At 43.5% G+C, this 22,329-nt stretch overlaps 1 protein-coding gene across 6 annotated transcripts in view; it reads right to left on the bottom strand.

The window, feature by feature from the left end:
- PPP4R1 (protein phosphatase 4 regulatory subunit 1) overlaps nucleotides 1–7,151 on the bottom strand; it is a 59,939-nt gene extending 52,788 nt beyond the window's left edge. For 2 of the 6 annotated variants that reach the window (XM_042869192.1, XM_042869193.1), the window contains exons 1-2: nucleotides 7,074–7,151; nucleotides 6,759–6,803 (exon numbers count right to left, since the gene is read on the bottom strand). In XM_042869192.1, coding sequence (XP_042725126.1) covers nucleotides 6,759–6,803; nucleotides 7,074–7,080 — 52 coding nt within the window. In that variant the 5' untranslated portion in view covers nucleotides 7,081–7,151. Of the gene's footprint in view, nucleotides 1–6,758; nucleotides 6,804–6,930; nucleotides 6,980–7,073 lie in introns of those variants that run through there. The other 4 variants (XM_042869194.1, XM_042869198.1, XM_042869199.1 and 1 more) reach the window with 3 other exon arrangements.
- Nucleotides 7,152–22,329: the final 15,178 nt, after the last annotated feature.

Genomic DNA, 22,329 nt, shown 5'->3' with positions numbered 1-22,329 from the left:
ATATTTATTGTGCTGTTTGCCTCTTCTTATTCTTGGTCTTAGAAATAGTAAAGCAAACAAACTCACTTCACCAAACCAGAACTTCCAACTCTCACCATGGTTTTTCTGCTATCACAAACACTATTCACAGACATACACTGATGCTTCTTTAAAGCACAACTGGACACAGTTTTAACTCCCTATTAACAGAAAGAAGTGCAATATCCCACCCAAACCAAGAAAAAGCCACATTATTTTTTCTTATGCTATACCTTCCAAAGCAGACAGAGAAGTCCTACTGGTCTGGTTTCCTCCAGGGGAAGCTGTCCCTGGCGCACTCTTGGGTGGGCAGAATTGTTATTCCAGCTCTCAAGGCAAAAGCTGTTTGTTACATCTGTATCTGCTAGTGCAACAAGCCATCTTTTGCAGCAACTACACTCTTACAGAGAAAACTTTCTGCACATCCGAAGGGGAAGCCTTAGCAGGAAAAGACAAAACACATTTCATCCTTATCACGCTGCAGTCTGCCACCTCCACAATAGGTCAGCAGAAACAAGTCTGTGAACACCAAAGTCTCACTTTATCTTAAGACTTTGATAGCTTTCATCTCTTTCCTGATATTCTCCCTCCTTCCCCATTTTCAAGCAGGAAAAGAGAGAAGGCAGAGAACACCTATAGCCGTAGGAAAACATCAGGACGAAACAAACCAAAAGAAAACCCAACACAAACACCCAGGAGCCAGCAACCTTAATTGAGGATTCCTGCCAGAGAAGGGAACATAAAAGGTGGTTGGTGAAAAGTGTATTTCCACATCAAATGTGATGTGGCTGACCTTGGGAAGCTGAAAGCCTGGAAAATTGCCTCTTCTTCAATCCTCTGCTAGGTGTAATGGAAAAAAAAAGCACATGCTGCTGCACAAGGAAGGTTCATTACCCTGTACTGAATCAAGAACAACCATTTCCTCACATCATCTCCTCCTCTCTAAGATCCTAAAACGCTTCTCAAGAAAAAGAGACAAGCTGCTACCTATGTGAGACTGCTAAAACTAATTCCACAGGGACACAGCCATCCCCCTGAGTCTCCCACTTTCTGTGAGGATCAGTCACCACATCAAAGGGCAGAGAAATAAAATGAAGAGTCAGGAGAATTAAAACAGGACCTCCAGGGGAAACAACAGAATTAACACGTATGCTTCATTTGCACTGAAAACTGCTTATTAGATTCCCAACTGAACAGAGCGTCAGTCACACCAGAGAACTGACTCCAAGCACTGCAGAACATCTGCCATTAATTCCTGTTTGTTATTTTTCACAACTGAGAGGTTAAAGATTGCACACTACTGAAACGCCAACACAGTAACTCTGAATATCTTGGCACTCTTTCACCAGAGCTACGCCTCCGAGGAGACCAAGAGGCCAGCACTGCAACACAGCATTTGAGTGTCACATTGGAAGCTGAACTACATGGAAAGCTGGAACTAAGTCCAAGGAATGACCCAGTGTTCAGCCTACAAAGAACAAGTGACAGCGTAACAAAAGTTTTTTCTTCTCATTTTTCTTCTGTGGTAAAGCAACCACAATACAAAAGCTTCTGATATCACTGCAGGACAGGCACGGTGAATTTTAATAGGTGGAATGCATGTTATCTCAGTATATGATGCTTAATCTGCAGCAAAAAACAAAAAAAGAGAAGTTAAGACACAGTATCAAGCTGTGACTGTGAGTTGACACCAGTTTTATTGGGAAAAAAAAAACCTGTGACTTTAAGCATAACCAAAAATAAATCCAAAAATGAAACTGAAATTAAAATACTTCAAACGGAAATAAGATTCTATGTGGGAAAATAGTTGTGTGCTTCCCAAAGACTAATAGAATAATTCAATTAATGCATTCGACCAATACAAACTCATTGCTAACGCCAGCAGATTTGCTGACTGCCTGGAACGAGAATATATGGTCAGTGATAAACTAGCTTTTGACATCTGCAGATGCTCAGAGAGCACTTACTTCAGCTCAGCTAAATAAGTGGTTCATTCATTCGCTGCATAAAAAGGCTAGAAAGACCCGCTATCCTTTTCCAATCAATGCCAAAGAATGGAATACTCAAAGCAGATAGCTACTAAACTTACTGGGTTGTCTTTTTTTTTTTCTTCTTTTTCCTGTAATCCTTCAGAACTGTTTTATCCACTAGTGAAATCCAACCACTAACAGTTTTCTACAGTTAACAAAGCTATTTATTCTCTTTGGACCACTGAATGCTAAGATTTCAGAAAACAATAACTACCACTCAGTTTTCCAACATGACAGTAAAGCTTCAGAATCTGAATGTCGAACTAAACAATACTAAATACAGCTATTAAATCAGAATTTCTTTCCTCTACTGATTTAAATCACAATTACAAACCTGAATTCAGTAAAGCAATCTCATTTCACAATCTAGATTCTAATTACAGATGGTTGTTTTTCAGCATACACATCCTGCACACATCAATGAGCAGCCTGAAAGAAGCAAGCACCACGGTACACCTGATGGCATCTATCTGAAATGATCGGTTCAATCTGCAGAAGCATCAACCCATCCAGGAACAGTCATAAATAACTTCTTATTAGCAGAAATAAGTAATTCTATACTCCTTTTGTTTAGTTTGCAATTATTTGTGTAAGGTATTTTATGCTTCCTACCTAGCTTACTACACTATTCCATTTCGGTTTTGTACACGCTAAACAAGTATTTGAACAAAAGCCACATTTTCATTTCTTACTTTGCACATACTACATCAGCTTTCAGATGAAAACGAAGGAAAGCAACAGTCTAAATAACTGCCCAGTTGAAACTGAACCATTTTCTTATTTTGCACAGTGGCCAAACGGGATGGGGAATCTTCTTGCAAGCTTCCACTTGGAATCTTCACCTCATTGCCATTATGGCTATTTTTTCTCCATTTTTCTTTTTTTAATCTTCACAGATATTACACAAAGATTTACATTATGCTCATTTCTACATGGATGAAATGCAATTGAGTGTCACTAACTGAAGGGTGGGGAGGGATGGACCCTAGAAGGGGAAGACACTAGAGCTAATAACAAAGTAACAAAGCTGCATTTCACAACAAGTACTCACATTTACCAAGTGAATTTCATTTATAACCCTCTGCAGGTCCTGCCAGCAAATACGCACTGAAGATTCTTTTTTTGAAAAACTTCAGACTACCAAACAAGGAAAAGCCACTGGCTGAATACAGGATACAAAGAACATCTTTAATTACTATCATAGCTTTTGACATCAAGAGCTACCTGCATAGAAGCAAAAAATATTCACTGGAATACTGAAATGCCACTTGCTAAGCTATGCAAATACTTATAGGAATTATCAGAGTAATGTACCATCAGGTGTAAAGTATGCATTCACCTGGAGAAATTAAAAAAAAAAAAAAAGTCAAGAAAAATCAGAGCTTTCCAGTGGTTTCCAAGCAACCAAGAGCAGAAAATACCAAGCTTGCAAAATAGAAATGCAAAGCAAAGATGAAATTAATTATTTAAAAGTCAATCCAGCTGGTTTATCAACCACTCTCTAAAAGCCTTTCTTACAAAAGCTCCTGTTTAATCTCTGACCTCTTAAACAAATAAACAGAAGACAATTTTTAAATAGACCCTTTCCACACATATCCAGACCTACTATTCTACTAGCAAACTCACTGCTCTACCAATATGTACGAATGTTGCAGTTAACATAAATATTCCTCAAGTTTTCTGTAAGAAAAGGTACACTGCACTTTACAAGCAACATTAAAACAGCACTCCAAAGATAAAATAACACACTGTTCTCTATTTTGGGTAGACCAGCATTCAGTGAGCAGGCACAATGACTGAGGGCTGGGACAAATTGTACAGTTGTACAAGTTGTTGATTATATTTCCAGTTTTGAGTAAAACAGAATCACAGCATCACTGAAGTTCAAAAAGCACACTAAAATCACCTAGTCCAACCATCAGCCCATCCCCACCATGCCCATTAACCACATCCATCAGTGCCATATCCACGCGGTTCTTGAGCACCTCCAGGGACGGCGACTTCCCCACATCCCTGGTCAGTCTGTTCCAATGCTTCACCACTCCTTCTGAGAAAGTTTCTCCTAATATCCAACCTGAATCTCCCCCGACACAACTTAGGGCTGTTACTTTTTGTCCTATCTCTGTCACCTGGGAGAAGAGGCTGACCCCCTCCTTGCCACAATCTCCTTTCAGGCAGTTGTTGAGAATGTTAAGGGCTCCCCTGAGCCTTCTCTTTCATTCTAGAGACCTTAAAGACAGAGATCATACAACAGCTGTTCTTAGCTCTGAAAAACTATGTTGATGCTTCCTTTATTACTTTTAGCAGCAACTGTGTATTGTTGTTTCCTCAGCTCCAGGACTTCCTCCTCCTGCTTTACAACATGACCAATAAAAGGTACCTAGAGTCACATCCTTGATATCGCATCCTTATTTTCTGCTGTACTTTTATTGTATTAGAAAATGGTGAATCACATTACTAATTATAATCATCAAAAAATACACCTCTGCCATCCAGAATCAAACCTAGACTCACTGATGAGCTAGAACAGAGCACCCACTCTGCTACAACATGCTAAGCCACACTCCTCACCAGAGGTCCAGCTTCGGACATCCAATCTAGATCCTTACATTCACATCTAGCCTTAACCACGCCTCCTGTTTTTTTCCGCCAGTGTACCTCACAGATGTTTTACTACCATTTGATACCAGATGAGTTAAAAACCCAAGGACAAAACACCATATTGTTCACTTTGATAAACAGCCATTCAGAGGATCTCAGTCTTTTCTTACAAATCACTTACTTTTTTGTGTTCAGTGCATTTAACAGCAGGGCCACAGCTGCCAGCATCACATGTGCATAAAAGCAAGAACATCCATTTTTCTTACAATTGCATTCCAGCACATCAGGAATACACCTCTAAACCAATTTCTAACCCCACTGCTCAGAAGAGCTGTGAACAGTTGAAATATTTACGTGTACTACAGGGTGGGGTTCAGCCTTTGTAAGCCAGGCAAGAAACATGCCTTTTTGTCTTTCCTTCTTTTTTTTTCCAAGGCATCTTTAACCTCTGCAGTCATGGAATGCAATCCCAAATAACACACGATTTGGGAAAACTCTCACAAAATGCATAAGACCAGCTGTTCATGGACAGAAAATGTGGTTATTCCCGAGGTATGAACCCAGTGCTCTTGCCCAGAGATGCACAGCCTGTGTAATTTCTCTTTAGCTCACACCCACCACCTGAGCAGAACAAAACCACGTAGAATCAAGAACCATAAAACACACACTGTGCCTGAATTACATCCAGACAGTACACACTGATTCACAGAGATTCCCGTGGAAGTTTTTTTGTTTGCTTTCAATACATTTAACATCAAGCTATTCACTTTTATCTCCTTCTGCCAAAACCTCAGTCATTTTTAATGAGGTTTCAGATTTTCAGATTCCTATCCTGCCTCCAGAACGCTCTCAGCTGGACTCAGTCATCTCTCCACACACACACACAGAATTTTTCCTTTTTGAAGGCAAACCCATAACATTCACACCGCCATCAGGGAACACACAGACTCAGAATCATCTCTCCCATGATACAGTCACATCTTCCTCCACCTCCTGGCTGACAGGCGAGAAAAATCATCTTCTTCATAGAAACTGAATGCACTTTGAAAGCGTCACTCCTAAGGAAGCCCCCACCTAACCACCAAATAATAGCAGGGAAAACTATCTGCATTTTCAATGATCAAAAGTGAAAAAGAAAAAAGAAAAAAAAAAGCAGGGCCTCGCAAAAAGGCTCTTTGTGTGAGGCAGCACGCAACAAAAAGCCTCGAAACACAGGATCCCCACAATGAAAACGAAGACGGAACGTGCTTACAGGTAGACCTGAAACGCTGAAACGTCACTCCCACGAAATCGTAAGCCAAAGAAAGAAGAATAAAGGAAGGGTTCGGTTTTCCTCCTGCCACCTCCCCGCGAGCAGACTGCCGTGAAGCAGCCAAACACCTGCACACAGCGACAAGCGCACCCGGGGGGCGTCTGCCAGGCGGGAGCCGCCTCACAGGGCCCGGCCGCTGCCTCCATCTTCACTTTCCGTGCGGTTTCCCCGCCGCCCGAGCTCCGGCGGAGCGGCAGACGCTGCTCACCTGAGCAGCGCCTCACAGCCCGCTCCACACCCCCGAGCCGCGCTTTGAACCGCGCCCGGCCCCACGTTCCCTGACAGATCTCCCTCCCGACCCTCTCCGCATCCCTTTCGGGGGGCACAACCCCAACAAAAAGCCACCCACGTGCTCCCGGCTCGGCTCCGGCGCCCTCCTCCCCGCCCGCCGCGGCCATCGGAGCGCGGGGCGGTGACCCGCTCTCCCCGCCGACCTCCCGCCGCCGCCGCCGGCCGAGCGCTGCCACACCTCCCGGCGGGGCGGCCCCCGGCGCCCGTTAACCGCCGCCCCGCCCGCTCTCCCCCCTTCTCCTCCTCCTCCTCCTCCTCCTCCCAACGCCCCACGCACCCCGCTGCACGCCGCCAACTTTTCCGCGGCGCCCCCGCGGCAGCGCCCGGCGGAGCCCGGCCGGCCCCGCACCCGCCCCGGTGTGCTTCATGTACAGCGGGGAGCGCGGAGCATGGCCTCCGCCTCCTCTCTCCCTCCCTCCCCCTCCCACAATGCACCGTGGGCATCCACGCTCTCAGCCACTTCCTCGCCCGCCCGCAGCCCCCCGCCGCCCCCCAGCCCCACTCACATCCGTCGATCTCCTCTTGCAGGTCCTCCTGAAGCAGCGACAGATCTGCGGGACACAAGCAGCGTGGGCCGACGCGCTCGCACCTCCCGCCACGCGTGCCCCGTCCCACCCGCAAGCCGGCCCCCCGCTCCCTGCCCGCACCGCCAGGGCTCAGCGCGCCCCGACCCCGCACCTGGGGCTCCCGCCGCCTCCCGCGGCCCGCAGCCGGACGGGGCAGGAGGGGGCGCCGCCGCGGGAAGCGCTTCCCGAGCCGGGGCGGGGGCGAGGAGGGGGGAGGCGGCGTGAGGCGGGGAGGGGGAGGGGGGTGCTACCTACCCGCCATCTTGCTGCAGCCCCCGCGGGGCGCCGGGCTGCATCCAGCCCGCGGCGGGGCAGCGAAGGGGCGGCGGGGCCGGAGGGAGGACGGGGCAGAGCCCGGCGCGATCCAGGCCCCGGGCCCGGCGACGGCGTCTCCCGCGTCCCCGGGAGAGGCGCGCAGGGAGCGGGCGGGCGGAGGAAGGCGGGAGGAGGGGTCTGGGCCGGACACGCTGCCCCCGCCTCCGCCCGGCAGAGCCGCGCTCGCTCGCACACGGCACGGCCGCGCCGCGCTCCCCGCCCCTCGCACTGACTCACGCCCGGAGCCGCCCGGCCCTGCCCGCCGGCGGCGAGACCGGGGACCGCGAGGGCACGGCCGCGTGTCTCGGCCCGCTCACCTGGCGGGGTGTCTCCGCGCCTGACCTCCCGACTGCGCAGCCCTGCCGTGCCCTGGCTGTTGTGGGAGCCAGGGACTGCGAATGGAGCCTTGTTTTGGGCTCACTCGGAGAGAAGAGTGTGCGTGAGGTGGTCGCACCACAAAAATCCTCATGATGGGCTTCATAGTTACCTGGAAGGAGGAACCGGCTTTCCACGAGGTAGCAAGTCAATAAAGTCCACGCTGAGAGCTCTGTGGGGTTACCCATATGGCAGCCGTGCCACAGAGCCCCGTTGCTTTGGGTCGATTCCAGAGGACTCGAGACAGCCAGGCCACCCTTTCAGTATCTAAAGAAGGGGATAGATGTTAGCAAGGTATCTTGTGAAAAAAACAAGGGGAAATGGTCTCAAAATGAAAAGAGAAGGTTTACATTGGATAGAAGGGAAAAAATATACATATGATGAGGGTTGTGAAGTACTAGAACATGTTGTCCAGAGAGATGGTGGATGCCCCCATCCCTGGAGACACTCAGCGTCAGGCTGGATGGAGCTCTGAGCATCTGACCTAGCTTTAGGTGCCCCTGTTCATTGCAGGGGGGTTGGATAGCCCTTAAGGGTTCCTTCCAATTTGAATGATTGTATGATTCAAAGTTTGCAATTTGGGCTTGGGCTGCCTGGAGAGAAGGGTCCCCCTTCACCCCAGGCCACATGCCACGGAAGTCCCTGCTGCAGCCTGGGAGTCTTATCAGTGTTCCACCATCTTGTTATCTCTGTAATGATCAGTGATGGTGTTACTGCACAGAGAATTTTTTAAAAAAAGTTATTTTTGCCCAGTTGTTTTTTTTTTTTTTTTTTTTTTTTAAAGGATGCCATTTTGATTGCTCAGTTTTTAATTAATATTTGGTAGCGTGTCTTATGAGCTCCTTTTTAACATCATGCTGCTATTTTCCTTTTATTTTGTAAGTCAGATAAGGAATGAACCTCTACAGTCATTCCTTTACCACTGTGGCTGAAAATGTGCCATCTTTTAGAATGCATACATCCCTTTCCTTACATTCCTCTAGAGCAAGCTGTGCCTTGATTCACACTTATTCAATCTTCAGTGAAATCAGTGGGTCTACTGGATACTGTTTGTCTGACACTTGCTTTTATTCATATAGATAACCTCAAAATCTGTGTAAATCAAACAAATTCACCAGGACTGTGTTATAGAAATCATGTTATTTTCCACCGGAGTAATTGAAGGGAATTTTCAGTGGAAACATTTGACATCACCAGTACCTAGTAATGCTGAATATAATAGTAATAGACCTAGAGCCAAAAAACAGAGTATAACTGAAGATCTCTTATTACTGTGAGTTATTTATGGAATGGTTTCTTTCTGCTTTACATTCTTCACACAGTCCAAGCCCAGTTTTGCTTCCTTTGAAATTAACAGCAGTAGCCTCAAAATGTTCTGTGCTTGGTTTTAATAAAAGAATAGAGAGCTCTGGTTTCTCTTCCCAACTCTTTACAGAATCACTAATGCATGCTAGCTGTAGGTCACAGTGGTCTGAGAGCAGCTATTGACTATTACTATCAGAATAAGAAAGTAAACTGAATGAGATACATAAATAAACTGGGTTTATAATTTGGAATGCATCACAACTACTTAGGAGTATATTAACAGTGTTAGTTACTGCTAGCATACCATTTATGCAATAAAACAAGGCAAATGATGATTACAAAAGATCATACTTAACATAAACTCATAAATTAATTTTGGATCACGCTATGCATATGTGTTCTGCTCAAGCAGTAATTAGTGATGCTCTCTATAGGCAGGAGTGGGTGAGATCTGAAGCATAGATAACAAGGATCAGAGTGATTTAACCCTGGAAGACACATGAGAATTGTACAAGAATTGCTTTTTTTTTTTTTTTCCTACAAGTTAGTCTAGAATAACGATCTGTTTTTCAGATGCAGATGGTACTGGTACCATTGTTAGCAGTCATCAGGAGAGGTGTCTTCCTCTGCAAACAGAAATACTGTGGCAAAACCTTTGGCTCATACAGTGGTACACACATGGAGAAAAATTACTTTGATTTGGCTTCAAGCCACCATGCAATGCATAAACCCACTTAATGAATAAGTAACCAGATATTTCTAAAGTTCTTGGCCTCAGGAGACCTGTAAATCCCCCTGCACTCTTTGAGGGCCAGATCCAAAGTTCGTATCCATGGTAAGATTGCCCATCACAGGTAACAAACAAGGCAGGCACCCCAGAAACATGCTACATGCTGGTTCTTTCAGACAGAGTGGTGAACTGCCATTTGAAAAGAAGGTACCTAATTATACCTGAAATTTTTCATAACAGGCTTGTTTTATTAACTGGGACGTGTTAAAGAACAAGTAAAACAGCACCTGCCAAAACATTCTGACAGATCTTGTGCTGGAGCTCTCGTAATCCAAGTGTCTATGCAAGCACTGGAAAATACAATATGTAAGAAATGAGTAAGCTGATGTTCACACACTGCATCTCATGGAAAAACATGCTGTAAATAATGAAAGTGAAAGCTCTGGGTGCAAAGGAACAGATGGAAGACTCATTGGTAAGGTGATTTGCATGGAACAGAAGATACCTGTACTGCTACCTACATAGAGTATCTCATAAAGACCCAGAGCACTCAAGGAGGTATTATGACATTTACATAAAGTACTGCATAAATCCTTTAAAATCAGCATAAAAGACCATTATTGTGAGATGCATAATATCCATCCAGAAATGTTTGCAAAATGGGATTCTGTAGTTGGATAGCCATTTCTTCAGTCAGAACTGCTCCAGGTGTGAGGAGTTCAAGCCCAAGCACTCACACATGAAATACTCTATTTCCTGCCTTTGTTTTGAAGAAGCGAGTCACCGTGTCACCAAGCAATAGTGCCAGCTTTCACTGTCCACATGTGAAGTAGCCCTGCATTTCTCCCAGCTCCCCTTCCTATGTGGGACGAGCTTACCATAAATATCTGCAGAACCATCTCACCATCCTCCTCCAGACTCCTCTGCAGAGCTATTTTCCTGTAAAACCTACAAAAATGCTTTGGGGCTACACTGCTGGTGCATAATACAAATGCTTATCCTCTTCAGCAATACTGACTCATAGCTTCTTGCCCACCCCCAGGATTCTGTCTGCACACATATGTGACACTTTATGGGTAAGGCATACGCTCCTTACTTTAAAGGCTATCTTTCTGTTCTTTGTGTAGTGCTTAAGCAAAATTGGCCCACAACTAAGGAGACAGGCTAAGATACATAGATAAACACGCATAAGCACATGGGTACCTGAAATATGAAAGGATAAGCATGGAAACATGATGGATGAAGCCTGGAAAAATGCTGATGTGCACTTGAAAGTATATCTTATGGAAGCATTTCTGCTAAGAAGGGATGTTCTTCATTAAGCCTTTCCCTTCTCCCTCCTGTTCTCCCTCCCTTCTCCTGCCCTAGTCCTGTTTTTTCTTATTCCTTTTTCTGATAAAAATACTGGAGGTCTTTTGCTGTTTCTTTTTGTTGGAGTGGGGCTTTTTTGGAAACATCCCTGGTGGAGATGAAGGTTTTAGATAGTGCCCCACTCAGTTTTATTTAATCTCACCCATTTCCTGGGTAAAAAGCTGCACCCATTCAGAACTCGGCTGAGACGCAGGACTTGACAGCCCAAGCAAGCTTTTTACTTTGGTAACCAAGAATGGATTAACAACAAAATTTGCCGACAAAAAGTTCTGTTAACACAAAGTTAGGTTTGGCTTGTGGGTATCTCATGTCATTCCAGTCATTCCACAATAGTGACAAGTTCAAAGAATCACAGAATCACAGAATCACAGAATGGCCAGCGTTGGAAGGGACCTCAAGGATCATGAATCTCCAACTCCCCTGCCACATGCAGGGCCACCAGCCTCCACATTAAAATTCAATGTCAAATCAATTCAAAAAATGATCAAGCATCTCAACAACAGGAAATACATAATCAGATAGGTACTAATGCAGTGTTAAGGCTGCACCTGCAGCTTGCAGCGGTTATGGCAATTTATTTGCAAGCAAGGCTGTTACACCAAAGGCACAAGGATGGCAGTGGCACTGCATGTGGTAAAAGGAAAGGCATGCATGTAGGAGATATTCCAACTTCTTTGTTTTACTGTTAAGACCACTACTAGTGGGAACATCCCTAACTCCTTTGGCTATAGACATTGCATGAAGGTGGTCTTTGTGGTGGACAAGTGAAAGTCTGTATCTGTATCTCATCCTGCTGGTTCTCAAGTTCACTGTGAAAGAGGAACAAAGAAAAAACGTCAGGGTCTGCAGGAGGCAGTTGGGTCTCAGTGTTGTAGTACCACATATGCACGTGGTTCCTCATTCAGTATCTCTGCATGTGAGTTTCCTTCAGTAGGGAGCTGTGCTGCAGTTCTGAGGTACTCTTTCAGAAATCATGTGTCATGCTTACATTTGGTGTGGGAAGACTGATTCACTGCTCAAACAGGGAAGAGTTCAGGTGTACTGATGTGCCTTAGCTCCTTGTTTCCTGGTTCTCAGAGGTCTGTGACTCACCACCATATGGTGAGGAAACAAGACTGGGCAATGAGAAACTCCGAATCCTTTGTTGCCTGTTGAGATTTTTAATTTTAATTTTTTTTTTAAATTATTTTAAAAAGGCTGAATTTGGGCTTGCTATCTCAGGAAATTCCAACAACTACACATACATGCAGCTGTAATACTGTCATTATTCTTCTCTCTTAGGTAAAGAAACAGAGATCAAAAGAAGTGAAGTGGCTTGCCTGGTACTGCTTCTCAGGAAATAAGCAGTTTTCCCAAAGAGCTTTCCTGAGATGTGAAAAAAAAAAAAAAAAAAAAAAAAAAACCACAAAAAGATCTTTGCAATTTTTCATTCTCTGATGTCATTACACATATGACAGGTATCAATAGAATGCATGTCCCTGCTCTGAGCTGCGTGCCAGCATAGACCCTGCATTCTTGTTGGACTTGCCCTTGAGCCAGATGGGCTTTCCAGCCTTCCCTCAGCCCACGCAGTCTCCTTTCCCCACCCAGTCAGTTCCTACCTGGCACTACCCAACCTGATTTTCGGATGAATATATTTGCATTTGATTGCTCCTTCATTTCCTGGTCTACCGAGTTTAAATTTGCATTTCTTTAGGTCTGCCCAGATATTGGCGCATATAACAGGCCCACACTCTTCTGCTGAATCAGAGGTGGGTTATTCAGATCCCAGAACACATCTCGGAGAGACAAATGGAACTGAACTACAGCTGTCACCAAACCTGCTTTTCCAACATTAGTTTCACACCCTTCCAACCAGTCCCTCCCTTTCTCTTCCCATTGCAGCTCTGGTTTTGCCTGCCCTCTTGCTCCTCCATCCTGAAATCTTCTCAGCCAGCTTCTTTTGTACAGGACTTTTAATTCTGTTTTTGTAAACAGTTTTTGAACTGTCTCTCTGTTTTCTTGTCCTCACATTGCATTTCTCCAAAACAGAATGGAAAAAAAAAAAGAAGCAACACCCAAATCTTGGCAAAAGCAGAGTCTGGCAACCATTTTTTTGGATTTCAGATGGATTTAGGTCAGATTCAACAGTGACACCATTTCACAAGCTATGTGAATACTAGCTAACTGGAAGTCTTCTTGGCCACCCTGCTCAACAACAATGTAATCCATTTAGTCAGGGAGAATTGGGTGCATGCCTATGCAGGCAGCTACGCTCCTTTTTTTTTTTTGCTGATCCAAAGGGTGATAGGTGCCAATATAGGATGCATGTTAAGAGAGTGATTGCTCTGGGATACGGCTTGTTATCTTGGTTTGTGCAATTGCTAGGATCTGTCAATCCTAAAAAATGGCAGGGGTGGAGAAGTCAAGGGGTTATACCCTAAGAGCTCTTTGTTTAGGTAACCTCAGCACATATAGAAAGCTTACTGAATTTCAGGGTCAGTTGCACACATTTCTGTAGACCCTTGGAGGAGCTAGTCTTTGGATGTATGTATCTGCATTGTTTTAAGGGCAGATACAGACTCATTCTACCCATCTTCCAACTCAGTCATCAGCCACGTAATTACCATTCATGCAGCACTGAGCCAAGATACACATGTAACAGATAGAGGCATCATATTAGGAAACCAGTGAAAAATATGCAAAACACAGAATGGATCAATTCAATTAAAAATAATTGAAATTGTTGTGCCTCTAAAAGTGGAGGCTGGGGATGTTCTAAAAACATCCTGTTTTGTGTCCTGTGTACAGCATTACAAACTGAGTAGAATTTACAGACTATGAGCAAGGACTGTATAGGAGAAAATAATCACCAAAAGTTACTTAAAACAATGAGGACAACTGAACAATGGCTCTTGATTTTTGCCAGTAGAACTTCTTAGTTATTGAAGTGGGAGGGAACCCAAAGCATGAGGTGATGTATCTGAAATAAGTGCACACAAAACTAGAGAAGATACAAAAATAAATAAAAAGCATGCATAATCTCTGAGGAAGATGGTGATACAGTACGAGTTATGAAAACCAGCAATATATAGGGCAAGATTGTTTGTAATACCAAGTGTCAAAAGTTTAAAGAACTGTTGGTCCTAAAACAGTTCCTTTGTTTAATTAAATTGCTGGAGATGTGAACAGGCAGTTACACTCCTAAAACAGCTCCTGGCGCATTATCTCAATCATTTCCAAATCAAATTTGTACATCATACAAGGTTTGAACCATCAGGTGTCCAGTTGTGGTACAAGTGTAAACTGTAATATTTCTTAACTGTGGGAATTGTTCAGGGGGATCAAGTATATTTTTATCATCAGCACATTAAGAAGTTTTACATTATTGCATTTTGACTTTTTCTTGGATTTGAGCACTGGTAACATTTCAAGTTCAAAGGGTTTTGTTTAAAATGAGATTTAATGCACGTAGACTGTAACATTGCCAATAATATCTTGAGCTGGATGTGTTTTATTGGGTGGTTTATAAAGAAAGTCAGACAAAGTATGCACAGTGGTATTGGAATGTGGGTGGGATCGAAGTAATCATTTAGTGGAATACGTTTGTCAAGCAGGGCATAGAGGAAATCTTTTTTGTGGACAAAAATGGATCAATCCCTTGAGAACGTTGGTATATTTCCAAGCATCATTTATTCCAGCAAACCCCCATGAAAATATCAAAGTCACAAAGTGAAATAGGAAAGCGGCATCGTTCACCCTCAGATATTCCATTGGCAATGAGACTTGTTGAGAGCAAAGGGCAGGAAAATGAATAAAATGAACAGAAATAACATTGATTTTAAAGGACACTCTGCAATTCCAACACAGAAAAAAAAAAAAAAAAAAATTCTATCTGCTCTTTAAGGGTGGCTGCAATTTTTTTATTTAAATAAAATTTTGTCATTAATTGAGCATACATAAGCCCGCTGAGCTGGATTTGTGACTGCACATTTGCATGCACATACCTTCCTTTCTCTGCACTCTTCCTGTTCACATCTCTTTCCAGGCAGCATTTTAAAAACCACAGAGACTGAAAACCACTGTTTCTAAGACTAAGAAGCTTCTCACACTGAGCACAAGGAGTCCTAACAGTGGGGAGCTAAGTTTTGCTTGGAGAGTTTCGTACTGGTGTGAGTGATAAAGGTTTTCTAAGCTCAGTTATTCAAAAACAAGCTGTTATATTTATTTTAAAAAACTGCTCAGACATATTATGTTTAATATCTCTTTGGCTTCTGATATTTTGTCCCTTTTTTATCCTGCTTGCTAAGGTGTAGGAGCAAAGTGCCTTTATCCCTGTCTTTTCTACTTTGTTGCACTCCCATGCATACATATGTGTACACTGGGAAAACAGGGAAGATGCACTTTCTCATAGCTAACTGTTCTGGTGCCACTTTTTGATGCCTCCATAAGGTTCAGTGGCTAACTATAATGTTACTACATTGGTTTTAAGTGCTTCCTTGGAAAACAAACATGGATTTGTGGTGTGGGACAGCTTGCTAGAAAGAAAGAAAAACCAGTTAAAGGACGGTTGTGGACATCCCTGTTCCTTGAGGAGCGTTACAGAAGAGAAATATCTTGCAGAGTCTCATATTCTGACAAAATAGAGGCAGAATGGCATGAGGTCAACTCTCTGCTATCAGTGATTAAAAGAAAGACAAATCCTAGCACTAATGCTGGAAAATATTCAATATAGGAAGCAGTAAAGGTATGGTGTTTCCAGGAGACTTCCTTTCACTTGGAAGGGCAATTGATGTTCTTCAGACTTGTGCATAGGGAATTAATATTTCACAGATGCTGTCTAGTTCTCAAAATTTCCTATCAACAGTACATTTTTTTTAATGGACATGAATGCCATTAACCCATAGGCTAATGGACCAGCTGTAAATAATATATTACATCCTTTCACTCAAATGTACTTTAGAATTTAAATCAGATTAAATATACTGGGACTATTTTAGTTTGTGACTTGACTCAATGAGAAATAGCTGTAATAGGAGGCTGTGTTTGCTTGGTGTATGCCACCTATATAATTCCCAAAACTGTTGATGAACAGAACCTCAGGGTATTTGGAACTTGATGAGAAATAAGAAGTCCTTTCACTTTGAAAGCTCTAGTTTATACTTACTGCTTATCTACTGATAACTTCTGGTAAGCAGACACAAAAGCATGCAGTGTACAGCATGCCAGTGCAAGTTAGAGGAGAAGCAATGAAAATGTGGCTTATCTTGAAAAAACAAGCTGTTAGACTTATTTTGTTTCTTTGATTCAGATATAGAGTTTTTGTAAAGATAGAGCTGGAAGCAGCACATCTTGCTTTAAGATACGCTTTGCGCATTCTTATCCTCAAAAATCTCTGCATCCTTTTTCTCTTACAATGCCACTAATGTGGCACATGTACATTGAGCATGATTACTTGCATATTTTACTTATGCTCTTGCACCAGGTAGGCACAGCAGCCAGCCTTCCATTTGCAATTATTTTTCAGGGTCACCCATCCAAGAACAGGTGTCCCCTCAGAGGGATGCTTATATCCCCATGACCACGTTGGAATAAATCAGATCTTATCAGTTTGCTGATGTCATGAGGCAACACACCAACCAGCTCTGCACTCTGGATTGCATTTTTTATTTGCACAGTGTAGCTCACCTCCCCTTCCTACAGGATAAAGTCATCTGAATCCACTTATCCACCATCCACTGTGCAAATGCTCCAGGACTCCACTTACAAATCCTTTGTGAATTGCACAGATCTGTTTCCTTTCTTGCCAAGCTGCTGTTCATCCTGAATCACAAGCCAGCGCTGAGATCTAAGTCACCCAAGTGCCCATGGGGAAGATGCTAGGCACCAGCCCAAGGGGGATTCCCACAGGATGCTCTGTTCCTGATCTGCTTGGAAGGGACAGTAGCCAAAGGCACATACTTAGAAGTCCACTGAATAGAATTAGCTTGAAAGAAGTCTGAATTGTTCATGGAAAGCCCCTGCACTGCAATGACGACATGACCAGGCCAGAGGTTGGCTGCCACTCTTCCATTTTAAGCCTGGGACTCACTGAAGGGAGTAGGTCACTGTAGGACCATCTCAAACTCACACCTCCATCAAGAGTAGAACTTTTGAAATATGTCCTAATACCAAAATGAAGCTTTTGACTCCTTTCTGGGTTGTAATGAAACAACATATTCAAGAAAAAAAAAAAATTGCTCAGAATGTATAGAGTCTCTCTCACTTCAAATCATAGAATCATTATGGTTGGAAAAGCCCTCCAAGATCACCTAGTCCAACAGTCAGTCCAGCACTACTGTGCCCACTAACCATGCCCCTCAGTCCCACATCGACACATTTCTTGAACACCTTCAGGGATGGTGATTCCACTGCTTCTCTGCGCAGCAAAGACTGCAAGACAGAAAACTACATGACAAAACATACAGATTTCTCATTTATTTTTAAGTTTGAACAAATGTAGATCATCTGTATTGGAGGCAAATTCTGCAGTTTATAACCAGGCAGTTCTATCACTGACATATACGGAAACTGAAATAAGGATTATGCAAGTACTTCTCCTAAAAAAATAATCACTGATATTATAACAGCAACAATTATAATTTGTCAGCATAGCCAAAACTTCACAAAACTTCAAGTTTCTTTAGGGGTTAATTTGTCCTCATAAAGGACATAGATTCCAAAGAGGATTTGGAGTTTAAATCAAATATCTTTCCCATTTCAGGACTGTTTAAGTCGGTGTGGGGAGAATTTACACTCCCAAACTCAAACTGAAACTCAAACAAACAAAAATTTTGTTAATAGCAGAAAGAAACAAAGAAAAATGGTAGGAACTGCACTGTTTGTGCTGCAAGGATTTTTTGTTTGTTGTTTGGATGTTTGTTTGTTTTTTAAATGATGAGTTCTCTTTCGGGCCTTCTGCAAAAAGAGGAAGCACCCTATCAACATGCATTCTCTGTCTCAGGATTTCATGGGAAAAATCAATGTGAAGTTCAGATCTCTGGCTGGCAATACCCACATACACACGCACTGGGTATGCTTTAGACAAACCTGCTACCCATTTGGCAGGACAAATTTCTGACTGCGTAAGGGCCCCGTTATCTCTACTTGGCAACATGCACAATAGGAGCCTGCTTACTGGACAGTAAAACATTGGCCTTAGTGTAATGCTCTTTTCATACTTTACAAGGCTAAGCTTAATTAAAAGGAGAATTGTGGATGGCCTCCTTTCATTTGGTAGTAAACACAGGCTCCTTCACCCCATACAAAGCTAATGGTGGTAAATTGGGTGAAGCTTGCCACTAGATGCCATAGTGTTCTATATGAGACTATTGTATTGTGGAATAGACTGCTGGAAGGAAACAGTATTCTTATTAAGTCCAGTTGTAATTCACCGTGAGACCCTTGCTGGGATGCTCTCACAATGAGATGGAAGGCAAGAAGTTGTTGCTGTCCTGCTGCGCAGCGTCCCTGCAATCTGGGAGGCTGTGTGCCAGAAAAGCTCCCTCCACAATTATCATCCCAGTCAGAGAGCATCTCACTGGGAGAAGCTGATTCTTACATCCCCCTTTTGGGGCAGCATCTAACAAGTATCAACCATGCCAGAAGCACAAAAAGAATGATGCAAACCGTGGTCAGCACCACGGGAAGTACACTGAGACTCATCACCTTGCTGGGCTGATCCGCAAGTCATCATGATGCTGTTTCCAAACCACTCAAAACTGGCAGCTACAGACATCACAAAGTGGAGTTCTGGGAGCCTGCAGCTTGTGGGATCCCAGTTTTGAGCTGTGATTTCAGATGTGCAATCACAACAGCCTTTGTTGCTTACATTGCAAATACATGCATGTTGAGGCAGATTTTTGTACGAAATGCACCATGAGAAAGCACTCATCCAAAATTATTGGCTCCTATAAATGTTTTTGTAGGGTTTGTACAGAAAAAGAGACTGAGATATGGAACTTCCACCAGTAATGGAGAGCATGAATTCAGGTCAAAGCAGCTAGACGGCTTTTGCTGGACTAAATGAAATACTTCAGTGATTTCAGTTCAGCAGAAAGACTTCTAACTTGATTCATTTGTGATCCATCACGCCTGATGTCCAGGCTTGAATAATTGGTGCTGGCTGGCAAATATACTTAGCAATATAGACAAATAATCCATCATATCAGAGACTTGACTTTTGCTGTATCAGGTCATCTCAGAAATTTCTTCTCACACAAATTGTAAATGAATTTGTTTTTCCCTTTCATTTGTTGCTCTGACAGGTACTATCAGAATAATTGTCCAAAGCCTTGAAAAGCCCTTCTCTCAACTTCCAGTCTGAATAGATCTAAAGCCAATTTGCATCTGTATTTTAATTCACCTACTTCTTACTGCTTCTTGGGACTTATTTGCCTGTAGTATTTGTATCGCTCTCAAGGTGTACCTCACTGTTTGTTTTTCAGGTCTAAGAGAAAACTTTTTTGATTATTTTCCCACAGAACCATCAGAGTGGAGCAATGTAGTACTATGAGCAATGTAGTACTATCACTGGGCCATGGCACAGGAGTTGCTGCGGCTCAAGAAGATTTGTATAAGTTCTCATTAGCATTCTCCAGTGAAACTGCCCTGGAGATTATCAGGAAGTCAGCAGAGTGAATTTGACTCTCTTTATAAGTGTACACTTACAGTGAGAGAAATTTTTCCTAACTCATTAGAAACAGCACATCTGTGTGAAGGTCCATCAAGAAGAACATTGGCAAGCTTCACGTAAGCAAACCCAGTTTTCTCAACAGGAGTAATGCTACTTTTTAGTGTAGTAGTAGTAGTAGTAGTGCAGCTGTAAGTAGCATCTTGCAGAGGTTTACTCCCTCTAGCCATTTCCAGTGGATTTTCTCTTCAGGACGGAGTGACTGGACCACCTAAGTGCCACAAACAAGAGATGCTGAAATATGAAGCAGCTCCTCAGTACAATGAATAACAGGCAGCTGCAGATCCTCCTTGTGTTAGTGTTACAATCACTGGGCTATAAAGGGCCTAATTTACTTTATTGTATGTGGAATAAAATGAAATAACACGATGGAGTAAAAAAAAATTGCCATGGTTTAAAGCCCGTGTGACTGAAATCAGAGTCAGATTCTGCCAGGCCATTCCCTTTCTTTAGTTTTCATTCTCGACATTCTATGAGTTACTCTATGTCTTGGGTGCCTCACAGAGCCTAGCCAGAACAGCCTTTTTCTGACTTTCTAAAATAAACAAACAAAGCAGTTAAGCAAACAAACTGAAACTTAAGTAAACAAAGAGAAAGCAGCATCTTCCTGAATTTTAGCCATTTCATAACCACAGGATTTGACAAAAGGTGTGGGCTCTGGGCTGGAAACCAGTCCTCCAATTGCAAGAATTCAGTCAAAGAAGATGCAACAGTGGAAGAAGTGCTGTTAACACCTTAACCCAGGTTTCCCAGCTGGGCAATGCTTCAGGCAGCAGAATAATAACCAGGTTTTCCTGAAACCCATGTCTCACCAGAGGGCTTTCTTCCTTCTGTTCCCCAATGGGTCTATTCACATTAAACCACTGATATTACACTGAAATGCTCTGCGGAGAGGGACCTGGGTGTCCTGGTGGACGACAGGTTGGCCATGAGCCAGCAGTGTGCCCTTGTGGCCAAGAGGGCCAATGGCATCCTGGGGTGCATTAAAAACAGCCTGGACAGCAGGTCGAGGGAGGTGATCCTCCCCCTCTACTCTGCCCTGGTGAGGCCTCATCTGGAGTACTGCATCCAGTTCTGGGCTCCCCAGTACAAAAAAGACAGGGATCTCTTGGAAAGAGTCCAGCGGAGGGCCACGAAGATGGTGAAGGGCCTGGAGCATCTCTCCTATGAAGAAAGGCTGAGTGAACTGGGTCTATTCAGCCTTGAGAAAAGGAGACTGAGAGGGGACCTGATCCAGGTCTATAAATATCTAAGGTGTGGGGGACAGAATTGCGAGGCCGGACTCTTTTCAGTGGTGAGTGGAGACAGGACAAGGGGAAACGGCCGGAAACTGCAGCATAGGAAGTTCCGCACAAACATGCGCAAGAACTTCTTTACAGTGAGGTGACGGAGCACTGGAACAGGCTGCCCAGGGAGGTGGTGGAGTCTCCTTCTCTGGAGATGTTCAAGACCTGCCTGGATGCCTACCTGTGCAACCTACGGTAGGGAACCTGCTTTGGCAGGGGGGTTGGACTCGATGATCTCTGGAGGTTCCTTCCAACCCCTACAATTCTGTGATTCTGTGAAAGAAAGTAGCCTGAGTGACCACAAAGAGAAAGGTGATGCAAAGAATCATAGAATGGCTTTGGTTGGAAGGGACTTCAAAGCCCAACCTCCTGCTGTGGGCAGGACTGTCACCAACCAGCTCAGATGCCCAGGGCCCCATCCAGCCTGGCCTTGAAAGCCTCCAGAGAGATGGGGGAGTCAATCCTTCCCTCCCACAGCAGCCAGTACTACCTTGTATTTCCAGTGAGAGACAGGCCTATACAAACCTTGTTGTTATTACACTCGGAAACACCTTGAACTAGACTGTGTCTCCCTGGCTTAAGACCAGACCTGAGGAGCTCCCTCTTAAATTAATCATAGGTCAGCAGTGACTGCTCTGAGATCAGTGCCATTGCATTGTTATAAAATGACAATAAAACAGAGAATTCCACTGTTTTTGGGAAACAGAAGCAAGTGCCCAGAGAGGAGGTGGATGATGCATCTCTGGAGACACTGGATGGAGGCTGGATGGGGCTCTGAGCAACCTGATCTGCTGTAGGTGTCCCTGTTCATTGCAGGGGCATTGGACTAGGTGACATTTAAAGGTCTCAACTCAACTCAAATGATTCTATCATTCTATGACTATATTGTTTCATTATTTTGAAAATAATGCTATGGAAAACAAAGCTGCTTTATTTCCCAAAAGTTAAACTCAGTTGGGTTGAAAGAAGTGAGGCAAATAATTGTTTCAAAACTTAAAATTATTACTTGAAAAAGATGCTATCAAAATTAAAAATTAAAAAAAAAGAAAAAAAAGAAGAAGAAAGAAAGAAAGAAAACCTTTGGGATGCAAAGGCTTGTTTTCGTTTGCTTTTAACCAGCCATTTGAAAACACTGAAACATGACCAATTCCTCAAAAATGTTTTCCTGACCACAACTTCTTGCATGCAGACAAACACAAGGATGATGCCAGTTCCTGGAAGAAGGAACGTCATTCGCTTTTTTTAAAACTTGAGCACATGTCTGTTTGTATTGTTGTTTTTCTGTCTTCCTATCTCTCTGATTTTGAGGGATCTTCCTTCCTCCTTCTCTCCCTCCTTCCTTCCCTTTTTCCTTTTTTTTTCTCTTTCTTTGTCACTCTTTCTCTCTTTTTTTCCCTCTCTTTCTTTCTTTCCTTGTTT

The sequence above is a fragment of the Lagopus leucura genome, unplaced genomic scaffold (assembly GCF_019238085.1).
Source record: "Lagopus leucura isolate 7727_CA_CO unplaced genomic scaffold, USGS_WTPT01 Super-Scaffold_100002, whole genome shotgun sequence".
Taxonomy (NCBI): domain Eukaryota; kingdom Metazoa; phylum Chordata; class Aves; order Galliformes; family Phasianidae; genus Lagopus; species Lagopus leucura.
Note: the sequence above shows the minus strand (reverse complement) of the source record. Positions and strands in the feature narration are given on the sequence as shown.